Consider the following 16,249-nt stretch of genomic DNA (forward strand, 5'->3'; position numbering starts at 1 on the left):
TTCCCTTCAAAACTACCCTGCAATTCCTAGCTCTATGATTACAGTAACCTCTACCTAATAATATTCCCCATTTAAATGACAAGGCGAGGACGATGAATAGCGCCCTGTATTTCCATATTCATTCAACCAATGCATCATCACTGCTGAGGGGTCTCGAGCCAAGACTAGTCCCCCTCACTGTAGCGAGCGCTAGGTCGAATTTTACGACTGCTATTCATGGTTTTACGACCCTAAATCCTCCCAATCCTGGCATAGCAAGGGCTTTGATGTACTAGCGGCCGTTTTACGCATTCAATCCTCTATACGACCGGTCATAAACGCAATCACAGGCACTGCTTGTGTACCACTTACTTAACAGAGCGACTACAATCCGTTTTCACCACTCGATGTTCTGCCTTTTGAGTCTTTGTTTTAGAACAACAATTTATTTTCGATGAAGTGATCTTGCTCTGCAGTTTCGTTCGGTAGGTTGACGAGAAAAGGCTTGTGTGGCGACCGTACCGAAGCGGAGCATTGCTCTGGCTCCTAGAGTCCTATACCTCCTACTGCCAATATAGATACAGAGTTAACTTGCGGAACTATCGGCGGAGTGGTGTATATTATACAGTAACAGGCCTACTTGGGAGTCCATACAAATTGTCGCAATCTGATCGCAAGATGTCTCATTCTTTGAAGCCAGTATTCGTTCGACTGACGATTATAACTTCATTTGTCTGCATGGTAAGCTTGCACACGATTTGATATGTTTTATCTGTGGTTGTTTCTAAGGCACTGATTGATAACGATATTGATTTAAAATAATTTCATGAAGCCAATCATATGATGAGTGGATATGTTGTGTAAATAAAACAAACATCCAAACGTTTTATAGTATGCACATACCAAACACGTCGTAAAAATCACATGCTGCAAGTTGCTTGAAGAACCATGGAGAAAGATAACTAAATTTGTGATTTGAGTGTCGGTATTATTATACACATTGGTCACGTTATAGGAACCGCTAAACACAGTTCACACTTGGTTTCCCTTATTGAAATACAACTCACTACTTATCCCATTGAGGTAGGAATAGACGGCTTGTTATATATCCCAACATGCATAAACCATGGAGGAAGGAATCTCCACTAGCCTATTCATAAACAAAGCTGTGAACATTTTTCGCTTCGAATTTGCACGAAAAATATGAAAGGAAAAAAAACCCATATGAATTGCGTGTGCTTTCAGAGGCATGATAAGAGCAATCTTCGAAGTCGAATTTTATGGTACAAAATAATTTATTTCTCTTTAAATACTAACCTTTTTTATATTTTTTTTAATAACAATTTCCGAAGTTTTCAATGATTTTCTTAGTAGAGTACATCTAACTAATTTGATCTGAGTTCGGCATTATACACGACGGACAATAATTTGGTTTACAATAATTCGGACTTGAAGTTGCCAATGCATCTTCTTGTTCACAGTTTTATCCCCTCTTCCAAGCGTATATAATGAAAAATTTGAAAAACCTCTCTTTCAAACAATGTGCAAGCTTTTTTTGTTCCGGTTAAAGGCCCTGGACACATTTGGTAATAGTCAGTTCCCACTTGGTGTCCAAATCCCAACATAATGCATAGAATAACAACTCTGTGAAAATGTGTACTCAATGTTGGTCATCGAAGTTGCAAGAGAACAATGCAAGAAAAAAAACATCATTGTTTCACAACTTCTTTGTGTGTGCTTTTAATTTTATAGATACCTAAAAAGGCTTCACCGGGCCTGAAATATTTTCAAAAACGGCGTTGCATTACTTCAGAGGGAGCTGTTTCACACAATGCTTCATACTGTCAACAGGTCTCAATTGCTCGTTACCAAGAAAGTTTTACGCTAACAGTAATTTTGAGTAATTACCAACAGTGTCCACTGCCTTTACAGGCTTTGGGTATTGTAACACAAAACACAATGTCCATAGATTTACGTTAAACTTACACCATTTGAAGATAATGATAGTAGAAAGCTTATCTAAAAATATTACTTGCTGAGGTGCTGTAGTATTTCAGAAATGAGTAAAGCAATGTCACGGAAAAACGTTTTACCTGCTTAAATAATTTCTGTCTCACTAAAACAAAAATTGTTTTCTTGACTCGTTTTACTAATTTCTCAAAAACTACAGCACCCCAAGCAGGTAATATTTTAAGGGATTAAGCTTTCTACTATCAGTATCTTCAAACTGTGTGAGTTTAATGTAAATCTTTGGACACTATTGTCCATGACGAAATTTTAGTAAAGATTGCTGAGGTTGTTTTCATGTCGGTGAATTCAAACGTAGTACAATGATCTTTGCATGAGCACCATTGTGGTTTATGAAGCATGTATCCTCCGTTGGTCATGAACCATAGCCTATCCGAACGTGGTTAAATGCAGCCTTTATTCGATTTGTTTTCTTCCATCTTTTTTTCTTTGCTTTATGGTTACAATCCATTGAACCAAGGTGAATAAAGTCAAAACAGGGCAAGTGCATATAGAAACCCTGTGGGTCTGCTCAACCTTTTATGAAACTAAGCAATAGTACAGCTACCATTTTTACCATCACAAGGTTGTTTACGAGTCAAGTTTGTGTGTAGACATAAAGCCCTCCCCCCCCTTAATTTCATTGGCATAGACTGGGTTTTCTGTTTGCCCTTTTCCCTTCGTGTGATCGTGCACCTAGATTTGGTCTTCAAAAATTCCTAGTCTTGCATCCTAAACGAGAAACCTTGCAATGGGTTGTCGGTGTTTTTACCCCCCAAAAACAGAGACAGTTTTTAAAAACCTTCGTAAGCAATAGTGATTTTTTTTGTCGAACACATGGTAGTTAGTCAAGTTTGTGTATATAGGCGTATCTCATGAAGCCATTTTGAAAGTAATTCATCGGGCAATAGACTGTGTTTTCTGTGTCCCATTTTCCCTTCGTGTGATCAAATTCCACGCCTAGATTTGGTCTTCAAAAATATGTTTTTAATAAACTTAGATTTTTTTTAGTATTGCATCCTAATCGAGAAACTGCAATGGGTTGTCGTTGTTTTAACACACACACACAAACAGAGACAATTTTAAAGAACGCTTTAAAACTTTGTATAAGCACAAGGTTGTTATGTTATTCATCGGGCTAGGCTAGACTGAGTTTTCTGTGGTGTCCCTTTCCCTCTTTCGTGATCATGTCATGTTCATCGTGTTTAATTTTGAGTCTTACACACTTAACCTTGCAAGGGTTGTCGGTGTTCTAAACGAAAACAGAGACTAGTTTAAAAAAAAACCATGTATAAACTTTAATGGGACCGGTGCATACTGTGGGACACCACGCAGAGATGTAAGTGAAACTGTAGCCAATGCTAACCCTGGAATGCTTTCGCAAATGGTTCTTAGCGGTATACCTGTCGATGTTAATTTAGTCGGGGGCGAGGAGACGAAATTGCACTTATGGTGGTTTGTCTTAACTTGAACCCTGTGGTTTGTTACAAATACAAAGAAAAAACACATTTTGCTATGTTGTTTTGTATTTTGCTATCATGACTTCGTTGGCGCTTTAAAGTAATTACTCAACATTTGTTAGCATAAAAACTTACTTGGTAACGATCAATGGATAGCTGTTGATAGTATAAAACATGGTGAGAAACGGCTCCCTCTGAACATGGAGGTAGAAACCTCCATGCTCTGAAGTAACGTAGTTTTTGAGAAAGAAGTGATTGCTCGGTAAAATATTAGAACTGATTCGTGAGGTCTCGAATTCAAGCATCCGAACACACAACCTTTTTGTAGAGGGTGTTTTTATTCCATTGTTAGGGAATTTTCGTTTTCGACGACGGATGGTTCTGCGACGGTAAAGATGACATTTGGCGTCATTTGCGCATGCGTCGGCTTTAAGGACGGTCGTCCCTCAATTTCTACGACAGTACTTAGGATGAATCTTCGTTGTGCTGAAAACGACAACGTTTAGCTGAACAACCGTCGCAGAACCATCCGTCGTCGAAAACGAAAAGTCCCTAGAACATCTCACAACTTCGACGGCCAATTGAGCTCAAATTTTCACACAGGTTTGTTATTTTATGTATATATTGAGACACACCAAGTGAGAAGACTGGTCTTTGACAATTACCAATAGTGTCAAGTGTCTTTAAAGGGTCTGTATACGTTTGGTAATGACTGAACATTAATACAATGTATGTCAATACAAACTGATGTATACTTGGTAAGAAGTATAACAGCATGTCCGAATATAGCGCATTTTGTTAAACATTTCGCTTTGAAATACTAACGGTTATGGAAAAAGAGATCACGTTTTTGTTCCCCAAAATTTGAATCTAAGAAACGTTACCGCGGTGACGCTTCTCAGATTGTATAATCTAACAAATATTATTCTTCCTCCGGAACCTCGGCGATATCTCTGAAAAAACGCGACCCCCGTTTGAAATGAAATGTTTTCACCGTTTCATGTTGTTGTATAAAGCAACTACATTTACCAGGGATGAGATTGTTCAGACTTTTGGCTGAATTCAGACTTTTTATGTCGACCTGGTGAAGAAAATCAGACAAATTTGTTTCCACAAATATAATGATCCACCCACACATGCCTCGAAATTGCACAGTTTTCATTCTAATATACATCGTGAATTAATACGGCACGCCATTTTGTGGAGTCAAGTTTTATTCTTGTCTTATTTCATTGAATGTTGTCTTACTGTATGTCTATCTTTAAAATTTCTTTATGTATTATTATTTTGGGGTTTATTCAAAATACTCATTGAAGCCCATAGGCTGAATTGCACCGTGATTGTTCATCAACGTTAAAAACCATTGAAATATGATAAAATACAGATGAATGAATACATGAAATATATAATATTTACCGTAAAACATAAATAACAGCAATACAAAACACAAAGACCCCCTTATTAAACTGATAACCGTGTATTCTGATATCCTCAACTCATTAAATGCTGCACGTGTCCCACCCACCATTCCCTCTTCCTATCGTCTCTCATTGATGGATAACGCACTTATTACTGCACGGCTCACTCCTGACTCAGCCTATTTTTCATTTACCGCCCTTTTTATGCTTTTATCATTGGAAATAAATGAGTTAAAATAGATAGCGGTAACATCAAAGGGAGTGACCATTGTCATTAGAAGTCTTCCTGCAAAAAAAAAAACCAAACTAAACCTTGGGTTTCCATTAACGGACCGCGTGGCCGTTGGAACGGGCTTCGTTTTTAATCACCCATTGATGAGGCGGGTTTACTCTCTGATTGTCCTTCAGTGCACAGACTGAGAAACTCTGTTTTAGCACTGCTTCCAGTCGTATATTTTACGAGATTAATATTTTATGATGTTATAATTTATACAGTGGTATAGTGGTGAAATGTTATGGAGTGAGTCACCGTGAATAGCTCAAAGGAATTACTAATAAGGTGGAAGGGAAACGTTTTTACTTTTGTTTATACACACTGTTTTTGTACTACACAGTAAAAAGGTTTTACAATTTTCAGTTTATGGTATTAAAATTACTCAAACTATAATGGTTGAGAAAACAATTGTGAACTACGTTAAAGGCACTTGACACTCAATTGGTAATTACTCAAAACCAGGTTCTACACATTGTGATAAACAACCCTCTCTGAAGAAAAAATATCGTTTTTCAGAAAGAGGTAATTTCTCACACAAATAAAACAGACTTCAGCTGAAGCCTTTTATTATGCATCTAACAGCACACAACAAGGTTCCTTTTCTTTCATTAGTCGATGCAAATTCGATGACCAATTGAGTTCACATTTTCCCATGTTTGTTATTCTATGCATGTTGGGATACACCAATTAGAGAGCACGCTAATTTAAGAAGAGAGCACGCTTATTTTGACAAGTCATTTGATGTTACTAGCATTTGGTTATAGGGGAACACTGTTATGGGAGGGACAACGTTGATGGTGGCCCTGAAGGACATCAAACGTAAATATTGACGAACAATTATCCTGACAAAATTCACGACCTGTGCCCCAAGTCGTAAATACCGTCGTAAACATTACGACTGGTGAACCAGTCGTTATGCGTGACGCCAATATTTCCAACAAAGAACAAAAATGTCTATTGGACGCCAATATTCATGTCAAATTTCCCGATTTACCTCAAACCAAGCTATAACAAACAAGTATTCTGATAACAGAACCGAAATCACTACTGTAGTTTTGTTTTAGTTCAAACAACTACAAAAACTTGATTAGGCCTACATCCACTGACAACATCCACTGTTACCAAAACTATGGCGTGTTGTTGAGAATGAGGACAACTTGGGGAAACATCGGGTGCGTTCATTTTGCTTCCCTGGGTCGACCCCGGTGTGTGGCGGGTTTTTCCCCCTGGACGAACGTGGGTAATTATCTGCACACGTTCGTCCTGTGAAAAAAAAACACACACCGGGGTCGACCCAGGGAAGCTAAACGAACGCACCCATTTATTGTACCAGTTTTACGGATTATCTTTTGAATATCTTTATCTGGTTTCGTTCCATATAGGTATACATGTATAATTACGGCAAACTTATCTGAATGCAAGCTGCTGTTGCCGATTCGATTAAATTTGTAGACAATAAACACTCTTGCGGAATTCATCATTATAGCTGCCATTTTGTTTTACAAGCTCGTTCTCCCTCATCCCAAGTTGTATTTGTGGTGAATCATAATAGGAAGTGATGCCAGTAATCCTGGTGGTTGCACTCAATCGTCTATTGGGCTCACTGTATACGGCTGAGGGATTAAGCTTGTTTTCCCATTTCTTGCGGGGGCTTATGAAACTATTGTAAAGACACATTCAACTTAACAATTCAAAGGTTCACAGAAGTCAAGATACTATTGCCACAGGTAAGGGTGACATCGTGCGGAAGAATCAACACGATCAGTCGAGTGCCTTTGTGCAGCTCGATACAGTATTAAAAAAAACATTAGAAAAGCAAAGATCCGAAAAACATGGTATTAAATAGTATTTACGCGAGCTGATATTAATAATCAAACATTAATAAATGGCTGACCTAATTAATGGATAAATGGACGGTATTATCCATTTAGACTTGCCACTTTGTGTTTGTTAGAGATGTCGTTTTCGTTGCCCCCAATTTCTTTTTCGCGTTCATTTGAAATGATGCCGATCCTGTATAGAAGACTCCATACAAAAATCACACAAATAAAACAGTGAAACAAATACCCGAGCTGTATTTACATGCGTTACGTCACTAATTTGATGCTGTAAACACTATTTCACCGCAAGTCTTGACGTATCTGCCCTATACTCAAACCACATGAGCTATCACTGGAATAATAAAAATAATAATAATAAACAGCATTTATAAGGCGCATCAAAGATTCCTCAATGCGCCTAACAATAAAAACTAAAAGGCAAAAATCAAGACCAATTAAAATAAAATAGGCTAAATACTTTTAAACCGAAAAAATAACCGATATGAAAAATAAATATAAAAAAATACAACAATATAGAACCATGTACATGTACATGTAGTTTGTTTTAAAAAGGGCCAAAGTCAGAACAAACTGTCGTTAGGGAAATGCCACATTCATTATTCATAATCATGGAGGAAGAAGATTTCCATGGTATAACCATGAAGGAATCCTCTACGGTATAACCCTGAATGAAGCCCGAAAGTGGCCACAGCTGCCAGATGGTGGTGGGGCCATAAAGCCACGAAAGGATCGGTTAGGATTGTTTGTCGTAAAGCACACGCTAAGCATAAAATCCTTTTATTCGCTAGTTTAGTCTCCAATAAAAGGAAACAATAATAGAGAATGGGGGCACCTCACACAGTGGGCTGATGTATTAACCCGTTGCACACTGAACGAGTTTAGTATTCGATACGACCGGGCAAAGTGCTCGTATTATACGTGACATGTAAAATCAGATCGAGATAAATAACATAGCAAAACATAACAATATTACAATTTATAAGACGCTATTCCAACAAGATCATAGCGCACTAGAAAGACATTAACATGGACAAGGTGAGTCTTTAGGACTTTACGAAATGCAGATAGAGTAACAGATTCCATAATGACAGTATAGGGAGATTGTTCCAAATCATTGGCCGAGCTATACACTGAAAGCTTTTTGACCTAGAATTTTGTGCATAAAAATAATCTAATGGAAAGCCTGTTGTTCACGTGTAGGCCTACCTTAAACCTTTCTCTATGTTTAAACACATGAGTAACGAAATTCATTATGATTGTGGTGGGTTGAACAAAGAAAAACTGACTAGAGCGGGATCTGAACCAACGTTCTTCAGCACTCTGATGGGCTCCAATAACAGCCAATGAATGCTAACATTCATTGCGCATGGCACCAGACTATTATTTCGTCAAGCCTCAATTTGGTTACAATGAGTTGGAATGGAGTAAAATCAAGATGACCACACCGTGATAAAGGTCTATAGCCTTTGTTTGCGTTGATGTCTCCCTTTTTGGCTGCTGATTGGCATCCCGAAAAACAAGATAATGAAAACATAGGGAGATGGCTAGTACAGTGATTAAGTTCTCTTTTTTTGTGAATCCTTGGCTTTATTACCAAAATAAATGAACTGAAATTACAAAACTTAAAACCTGAATTAAAAAAAATGCAAGCGACACTTTATACGACCTTTAAATGAAATTGATGCAGTAAATACAGTATCATTTTCATAAGCTCTCTGATACAAAGTACCGGTTGGGTCTACTGGCATAAAAGATAAATTACCACTGCGTTCTTTTCTTTGTATCCTTGAAATAGGACATAAAAATAAGTACTTACTTTTTTATAGCGCCTTTAAATTGAGCTTAACTGCATTGCATTACCCTGTCTGGATACACAAGGCCCCGTATTAGGAACGACTATACATAGAATACTGTTTCCATTTTCTTTGTATGGGTTTACGATGAAGTGCCACATTGTTGGTTGTAATCAACAGTAACTAAAAGGTTCGGCTAGTTTAATCGTATTCAATGCATTGTACTTGATGTTAAGTGGACGACAGTCTGTAGCTGATTTTTCTTGGTGTGTTCTTTTTTAAAAGCTGATTTCAATGGTGGACCCCGAGTTTACAATAACAAAATAGTGGTGTCCTGTCCACCAAAGAAATGCGGTGACTACCGCACTACGTTGTCCATGTATGTCATGTAAAAGTATGGTTTAAAACAAAATTGTGTGTAAAAGTTTGTTCTTAATAATGAATCATCTGAAACTCTACATAGTAGATCCCCTTTACATATTTTGTTAACATTTAAAATAATGCTTTTCATGGAACACACTCAAAACAGGGCATAATTTCATAGAGCAGCTTTAGCACAAAAGGTAGCTAAGCACAATACAATTATGCTTACCAGAATAAGGTTCAAACTTAACTACCATGTCACACTTAACTACCAACTGGTATCCTGCTAAATGTTGATGTACAACAAAAATTGCTTCCCGTGAAATAAGTATTCAGAACTGACTGTTGCATTTTCTTCCAATTAATGAAGTTGTTTCCTTTTCAGATTGCTCTATTTTATGTTTTTGTTGCAAGGGCTGATTGTTTGTCATGGGGAGGATAATCACATTACTATATTATTATAATTCTTTAGTGAGAATGTGGGAATTTACGAGGGCTGCATTCTTGTATTGAATTGAATCATCCTTACTCACGTGTGTGTGGCTCGTATATAAATCTGACCCTCTAAATACATTCACCTCTGTCACAGGCTACCCGAAGTTATAAATACGTATTTTATTGTCAGGCTGCGTGTGGTGCATAATCCATTGGGCACAATTTTATAAAACCTGTAAGCACAAAAACTCACTAAGCACGGAATAGTGTTGCTTAGCAGTGTCAGGTTACCAGACCAAGTTACATCAATGTTGCATTGTAGAGTGGCTGGGGCTGTAGCCTGAACATCTGATGTTACTCACACTTCGAGGCTCGTGAATAAAGACAGGGACCCAGTCTATGGGGCTGGTGCCAGAGTTAATGTTTGCAAAGCAAAGAATTTTTTTCAAAGAGTATTTTCTGCTTTACATCTTTATGAAATTGGGCCCTAGTGATGTTCAAAGTAAAGTAGAAATCAAGATTTAACCTTTATTGTGTCATTGCACTGCGATGCTCACATCAAGAACTTGTGTTAGGCCTGGAATTTCATCTTTCATAGGGGCAATATTCAGTTTGCAAGGGCAATTTCATTACACAATCATTAAACCTATGGGAAACTTTCTGAAGGTGCACCAAGGTCCTGACATGGGGCAATGGATGGGACTACCATGATGTCCTCCATTGCCTTTGTGTAATTCCAGGCATGATTCAATTAACTAATATCCTGATATCGTTACCTCAATCTTCCCAATTGGGGACTTTTGGGACGCTTGGTGGCAGCAGACTTACCAGGTAAATCCACCTAGCGTTCCAAAGTCTCCAATTGAAGGCTTTATGGAAATCTGGGCGGGTAGCACGAGGTGGCAGACGTACCATGTGCGCATGCTCGGAGCTACGCACACAGTGAAATTTTCCTGGTACGTCTGCTGCCGTCTAGCGTTCAAAACTCTTAAAAGGTTTGCAAAAACCTTGTAAAGTCTCAACTGTCTATAGTGGGTTGATCAAAAAGGGAAAAAAAACGAAAACAAACTTGTATAGTTTTAAATTTAAAGTTTTCTTTTCGTTTTGTTTTTGTGTTTGAACACAGATTTGCACCTCGGCACTACCATCTATTTGCCTCAGTGGCGAGTACACTCAAACCGGAGAATGCTGTCTACAGTGCCCCCTGGGGTGGGGAGTCCAATCTCGATGTACAGACACTAACAACACCATTTGTAACCAATGTTACAAAGATATAACCTATTCACCAGAAACGAGCCACACTGCTGGTTGCATGCCATGTTCACGGTGTCATCGAAATCAGTTTGTGACGAGCTCTTGTAACCTTACGCACGACACCGAGTGTGAATGCAGGAAGAGTTACTACCGTACGTTGGATGGATCCTGCAGTCAGTGCAACACTTGCCCGCCTGGGTTTGGTGTCTCTATACCGTGCACCACACGGCAGAATTCACGGTGTAAATCGTGCGAGAATGGAACCTTCTCCGATGTGACGAGTGCTACAAAGGATTGCTTGCCCTGCCGTCAGTGCCCAGATGGATCCATCGTACACAAGACGTGTTCCAGGTTCAGTGACACTATATGCACAGGTGCAGAAAACTCAATACAAATTTCCCATAAAACAAGAATTGACAGACGTGAATTTCATCAAATTAAATTTGCAACCAAAGAACCCTTTTCTGAAAAAAAGTCCGACGTTATAATTATAACATTAATGGCTTTTTAAAATGTTAAATTCATTTCCATCCCATTACTTCAAACACACGTGCTCACAACATAAACGAATTAAGTTTACCCTTCAAAAGGCAGTGGACACTATTGGTAATTGTCAAAGACTAGCCTTCACAGTTGGTGTATCTCAACATATGCATAAAATAACAAACCTGTGAAAGTTTGAGCTCAATCGGTCATCGAACTTGCGAGATAATAATGAAAGAAAAAAATACCCTTGTCACACGAAGTTGTGTGCGTTTAGATGGTTGATTTCGAGACCTCAAGTTCTAAACCTGAGGTCTCGAAATCAAACTCATGGAAAATTACATCTTTCTCGAAAACTATGGCACTTCAGAGGAAGATGTTTCTCACAATGTTTTTTACTATCAACCTCTCCCCATTACTCGTCACCAAGAAAGGCTTTATGCTAATAATTATTTTGAGTAATTACCAATAGTGTCCACTGCCTTTAAACAATTTTTGGTGATTTGTATGTATACCCAGGCCCAGGCCAAGGCCTTCTTTACGGAGGCAACAAAGGCAATTGCCTCCAGGCCCCCTGGTCATTGCCTTAATAAATTGGTGCCCTTGAAATGCTCCAGTAGAAGTTAACAATATTTCCTCTTCCACGTAGGGTGCCCTTCACCAAGGAGAAAATGCCTTGGTGCCCTTGCCTGTTCAAAAACGAAACATACGGGCCTGACGACGTACATGCAATCAAGGGGAGGTCTCCAATGCTATTTTCTTTTGGATTATTTGCTTTATTATTTGTGAGGAATGTGAGCTTTCAGATTAAAACTTATTCGAGGTGCTAGGTCCAATTGCTTTGGCTGGTTTGACCAGAAAAATTGAAAATTGAAATAACTGAGTTGTATAAAATCAAGAAAGTTATACACCTTGTTCACAAAATATCTGCCAATGGTAAGTGGTAGGCCCTATATAGTTAATTATTTGGTGACAACAACTATATTATTGTCCGACATTTTCTCACCTCCGTCAGCCATGTACAGACACTTTTGTATGTTATATATATTTTGTAGTTTTATGCGAAAGTTTTAGTGCGTTTTGAGTTTTAAACTTGTGGTTTTCTGTCTGTTTTTCTAGCAGACGTTACTTTCCAGACGCCCAAAACATCTCAATCAACAAGTGAGAATCCCGACAGTGCTATACAAAGCATAGACGACAGATCATCAGGCATTGTTCCTATCTACTGTGCCATCCTAGCGTTCGTTGTCATTGGTCTCATGGGATATGTTGTATTCAAGAGGCGGTCCTTCAAGAAGTTGCGATCACATCAAAAACAATGCAGGTAAAAAGTCTGAAGAAAATAGTTTAGATCACGTCTGCCGGTCACGTCACCAGAGCCAGACATTTTAAATTACTCTGAGGTTTTGTCTGGCATGAGATTATGCGTATGTATGTGGTGTCCCCCCCCCCATTCGGCGAACTGTACACAAACCTATGATAGCGCACTGGACACCTTTGGTAATTGTCAAAGGCCAGGTTTCTCCTCACTTGGTGTATCCCAACATAATGCATAACGTAACAAACCTGTGCATACTTGGACTCAATTGGTCATCGAAGTTGCAAAAGAATACTGAAAGAAAAACGCCACTGCTGTGCACAAATTTGTGCAGATGCATCATAACATGTTTCAGGCCTGAAGTAGGCCTATGTTATTATTTGAGTGAGAAATTACCTCTTTCTCAAAAACTACGTGCAATCAGAGAGAGCCGTTTCTCACAGTGTTCATATTATCAACAGTTCTCCATTGCTCATTACCAATTAAGTTTTTACGCTACGCTAACAATTATTTTGAGTAATTACCAATAGCAGCCCAACAGTCATGTCATTATAAAACACACAAGCAACAGACAAGTTGAACAAATACATTTATAATTGTTTTTATTGTTCAGGTCCCTTTCCGGTTCTGCATCTAAACTAGACGTGGAGAAGACGAATGATAAAAAATCCAAGCCAAAAAGGGGAGACAACTTTTGCAATTTTACTTCAATGAATGACAGACAGTGTGACCGGACACCCTTGTTGACAAGTAAGCATAATATGAACATTATTGCATGTATAATGTTTCTTTTTATTTGATCAAGTCCATCAAAATTTAATGTAAACTGATGCAAATATTGTCGACTTGGGTCTACAAATTCGAGGAGTTCCTTTTGAAGCGATGATATCATCCAATGTAGGGGAAAATCACCCCCAAAAAATATTTTAAAAAATATGGAATTATGGAGTAAACAGACACAAGTAAGTGCGCCAGAATGACAACGTTTGAGGGTTCGAAGTGTATTTATGCCTGTGGACTTGCTTTCACATGAGTTGGGAAAATACTGAGTATACGGTGCTTTAAACACAATTTGTGTATAACCGGTAACTAAAACCAAATAATACAATAAAGAACTTAAAATGCCCTGCACTTAACTATGATACAATATTTTAAACACATCTTTCCTTATGGGATTTTAGGCATTGCATGGTAAGGTATCAATTTGTTTTGTGGCGGCACATGTATATAATATCGTATCTAAAGTTGCTGGGTAGATTTTGTTCTTTTGCGAACTTGTCTTGTTTTATTTATACTACCGCGGAGTAGATTTTTGGAATTCAGGAGACTTCTCAGTTTTGAAAAGAACTGTCTTTAACTATACCAGCTGGGCGGAAGGTAGACAATCGGCCAGGACTACACTACTTTAGCTTAAGTGGGTCGAGGGATTTCTCGTTATAAAACTTCACTACCGCGAAGTGAGGTTTTATAAATTGGTCTCTTTTTTCTTTTCTAACAATTCTCTCTCTAGTTTCAAAGACAACGCCGTGTCGGCATCTTCCACGAGAGACTATAGCTGAGATTGAGTCCATGCTTGGGATATCACGTCTTGATCGGCGAGATTGGAGGGGACTCGCTCTACAGCTAGGCTTCACCGACAAGGACATCGTCCACTTTATTAAAACATCAGAAGATGATTTACCCATTCATAGAGTCCTTACACTTTGGTGTGAGCAAGAGGGCGCTCTTGTGGGCGTGTTAATTGATGCCTTACAGAAACTTGATCGGATAGATGTTCTTAATAAGTTATGTATGCAAGTGAAATAAAAATGCAAGTTAGGAGATCCTTTATGGGTTATCAATTTAAAAAATGTTAAATGCTTTTAAATGATCAATATAAAAGTATTACTTTATAGGATATAACAACGGTATTTTCTACTTAAGTCGACCTGATTGGTTGCATGGTATTCCGCCATTGCAGAATGTGTACAGATTTTGTTGAATCCGCCATTGCAGAATGTGTACAGGTCTTTGTTGAATCCGCCATTGCAGAATGTGTACAGGTTTTTGTTGAATCCGCCATTGCAGAATGTGTACAGATTTTGTTGAATCCGCCATTGCATAATGTGTACAGGTCTTTGTTGAATCCGCCATTGCAGAATGTGTACAGATTTTGTTGAATCCGCCATTGCAGAATGTGTACAGGTCTTTGTTGAATCCGCCATTGCAGAATGTGTACATGTTTTTGTTGAATCCGCCATTGCAGAATGTGTACAGGTTTTTGTTGAATCCGCCATTGCAGAATGTGTACAGATTTTGTTGAATCCACCATTGCAGAATGTGTATGAGATTTTGTTGAACCCGCCATTGCAGAATGTGTACAGTTCTTTGTTGAATCCGCCATTGCAGAATGTGTACAGGTCTTTGTTGAATCCGCCATTGCAGAATGTGTACAGGTCTTTGTTGAATGGTTGCATGGTATCATTTACGCCACTGCAGAATATGTTGTCAAAAGATACCTATGCATTTTTGAACGTTACTAGTACTATAAATATTATTTAGAACAAATGAATTGGCTTATGTTTGTCACCAGCGACGAAAGAGATAGTGTCTTAGGGTTTACCAGACGATAATTAGGCCCACTTGAATTTACTCTCATTGTACAGGCTTATAGTACATAAAGATATTAGGCTGATGTGTAAATTATCAATAACTTGAACGTGACATTTTATACGAAGCTATGGGTGATCCCTGAGTACATGCGTACTACCCAGATGGGGGCGGGCAGGGGGGGGGGGCAACACCTCCAAAATTGTATATTTAAGGGCTGAAGATGTTCTCTTCTATTTTGAGAAATTACATGATAGCAAATAATGTACATAGTGTATTTGTATAATTGTAAGGGATTATTTCCGAAAAGATCTTTATGTGTGCCAACTTAAAACATCAAGTGATAGTTTTTGTCGTGGTTATATTGGCGACCATTCATGGGCCTTTTGCTGATAGCTATAAGGACTGCATAATTAATATACAGAACTTCCTTAATTATTCAGTGCTTAAGTTATGTTTGCTTTATAGTTATACAGTTTCTAAATATAGTATATTTATAACACGTTTTTGGTGTCGTTCATGATTGGAAGACGTTACCGGTACAGTAACTGCCGATTAGTGACTCCATTAAGCTACTGATAAGTTTCAAAATTGTTGAAGTGGTCTACATTTTGGCCCCTGCATAGGCCTTCATGTACTATTTCTTATAAATTCATAATTTACTAAATGATTGCCTTGATATTATGGTAAGTTCAAACAAAACACCTACAAGACGATAGATGTTTCAATAAATGTACAGCAAATATCCAGCCTTACATTAATTTGGTGAAGCAAGACAAAACTGTGTGATTTATTGCGTCCCCCCCCCCCCAAAAAAAAAAAAAAAAATCAATTCATAATGTTAACCCATTCTTCCGTACTTTTGAAATGTAACTGGAATTTTTAATCAAGACCCTTTAGAATTGGAAATGGGTCATAAAACGGGACTATCTTGTGATTTGGGGAAATTTTGTTGATTTGCATCATAGCCTAGTAACTTTCTCAAAATTGTATTCTGTGTTGAAGCACATTTAGACGCGCCGGTGTCGCATGCAA

General features: G+C 38.2%; 1 protein-coding gene across 3 annotated transcripts; it reads left to right on the forward strand.

Moving 5' to 3' along the window:
* Positions 1–177: 177 nt before the first annotated feature.
* On the forward strand, positions 178–15,960 carry LOC117291931 (tumor necrosis factor receptor superfamily member 16-like). Of its 3 annotated transcripts, none has more exons than XM_033773947.1 (5): positions 178–720; positions 10,697–11,198; positions 12,427–12,631; positions 13,239–13,375; positions 14,136–15,960. In XM_033773947.1, the coding sequence occupies exons 1-5, from the start codon at positions 658–660 to the stop codon at positions 14,429–14,431; spliced, it is 1,203 nt and encodes a 400-aa protein (XP_033629838.1). In that variant the 5' UTR covers positions 178–657; the 3' UTR covers positions 14,432–15,960. The 3 variants fall into 3 exon arrangements, with proteins under 3 accessions (XP_033629838.1, XP_033629839.1, XP_033629841.1); XM_033773948.1 differs by having other exon boundaries at positions 12,430–12,631; XM_033773950.1 differs by lacking the exon at positions 178–720 and adding an exon at positions 7,924–8,014.
* Positions 15,961–16,249: the final 289 nt, after the last annotated feature.

Source organism: Asterias rubens, chromosome 6 (assembly GCF_902459465.1).
Source record: "Asterias rubens chromosome 6, eAstRub1.3, whole genome shotgun sequence".
Taxonomy (NCBI): Eukaryota; Metazoa; Echinodermata; class Asteroidea; order Forcipulatida; family Asteriidae; genus Asterias; species Asterias rubens.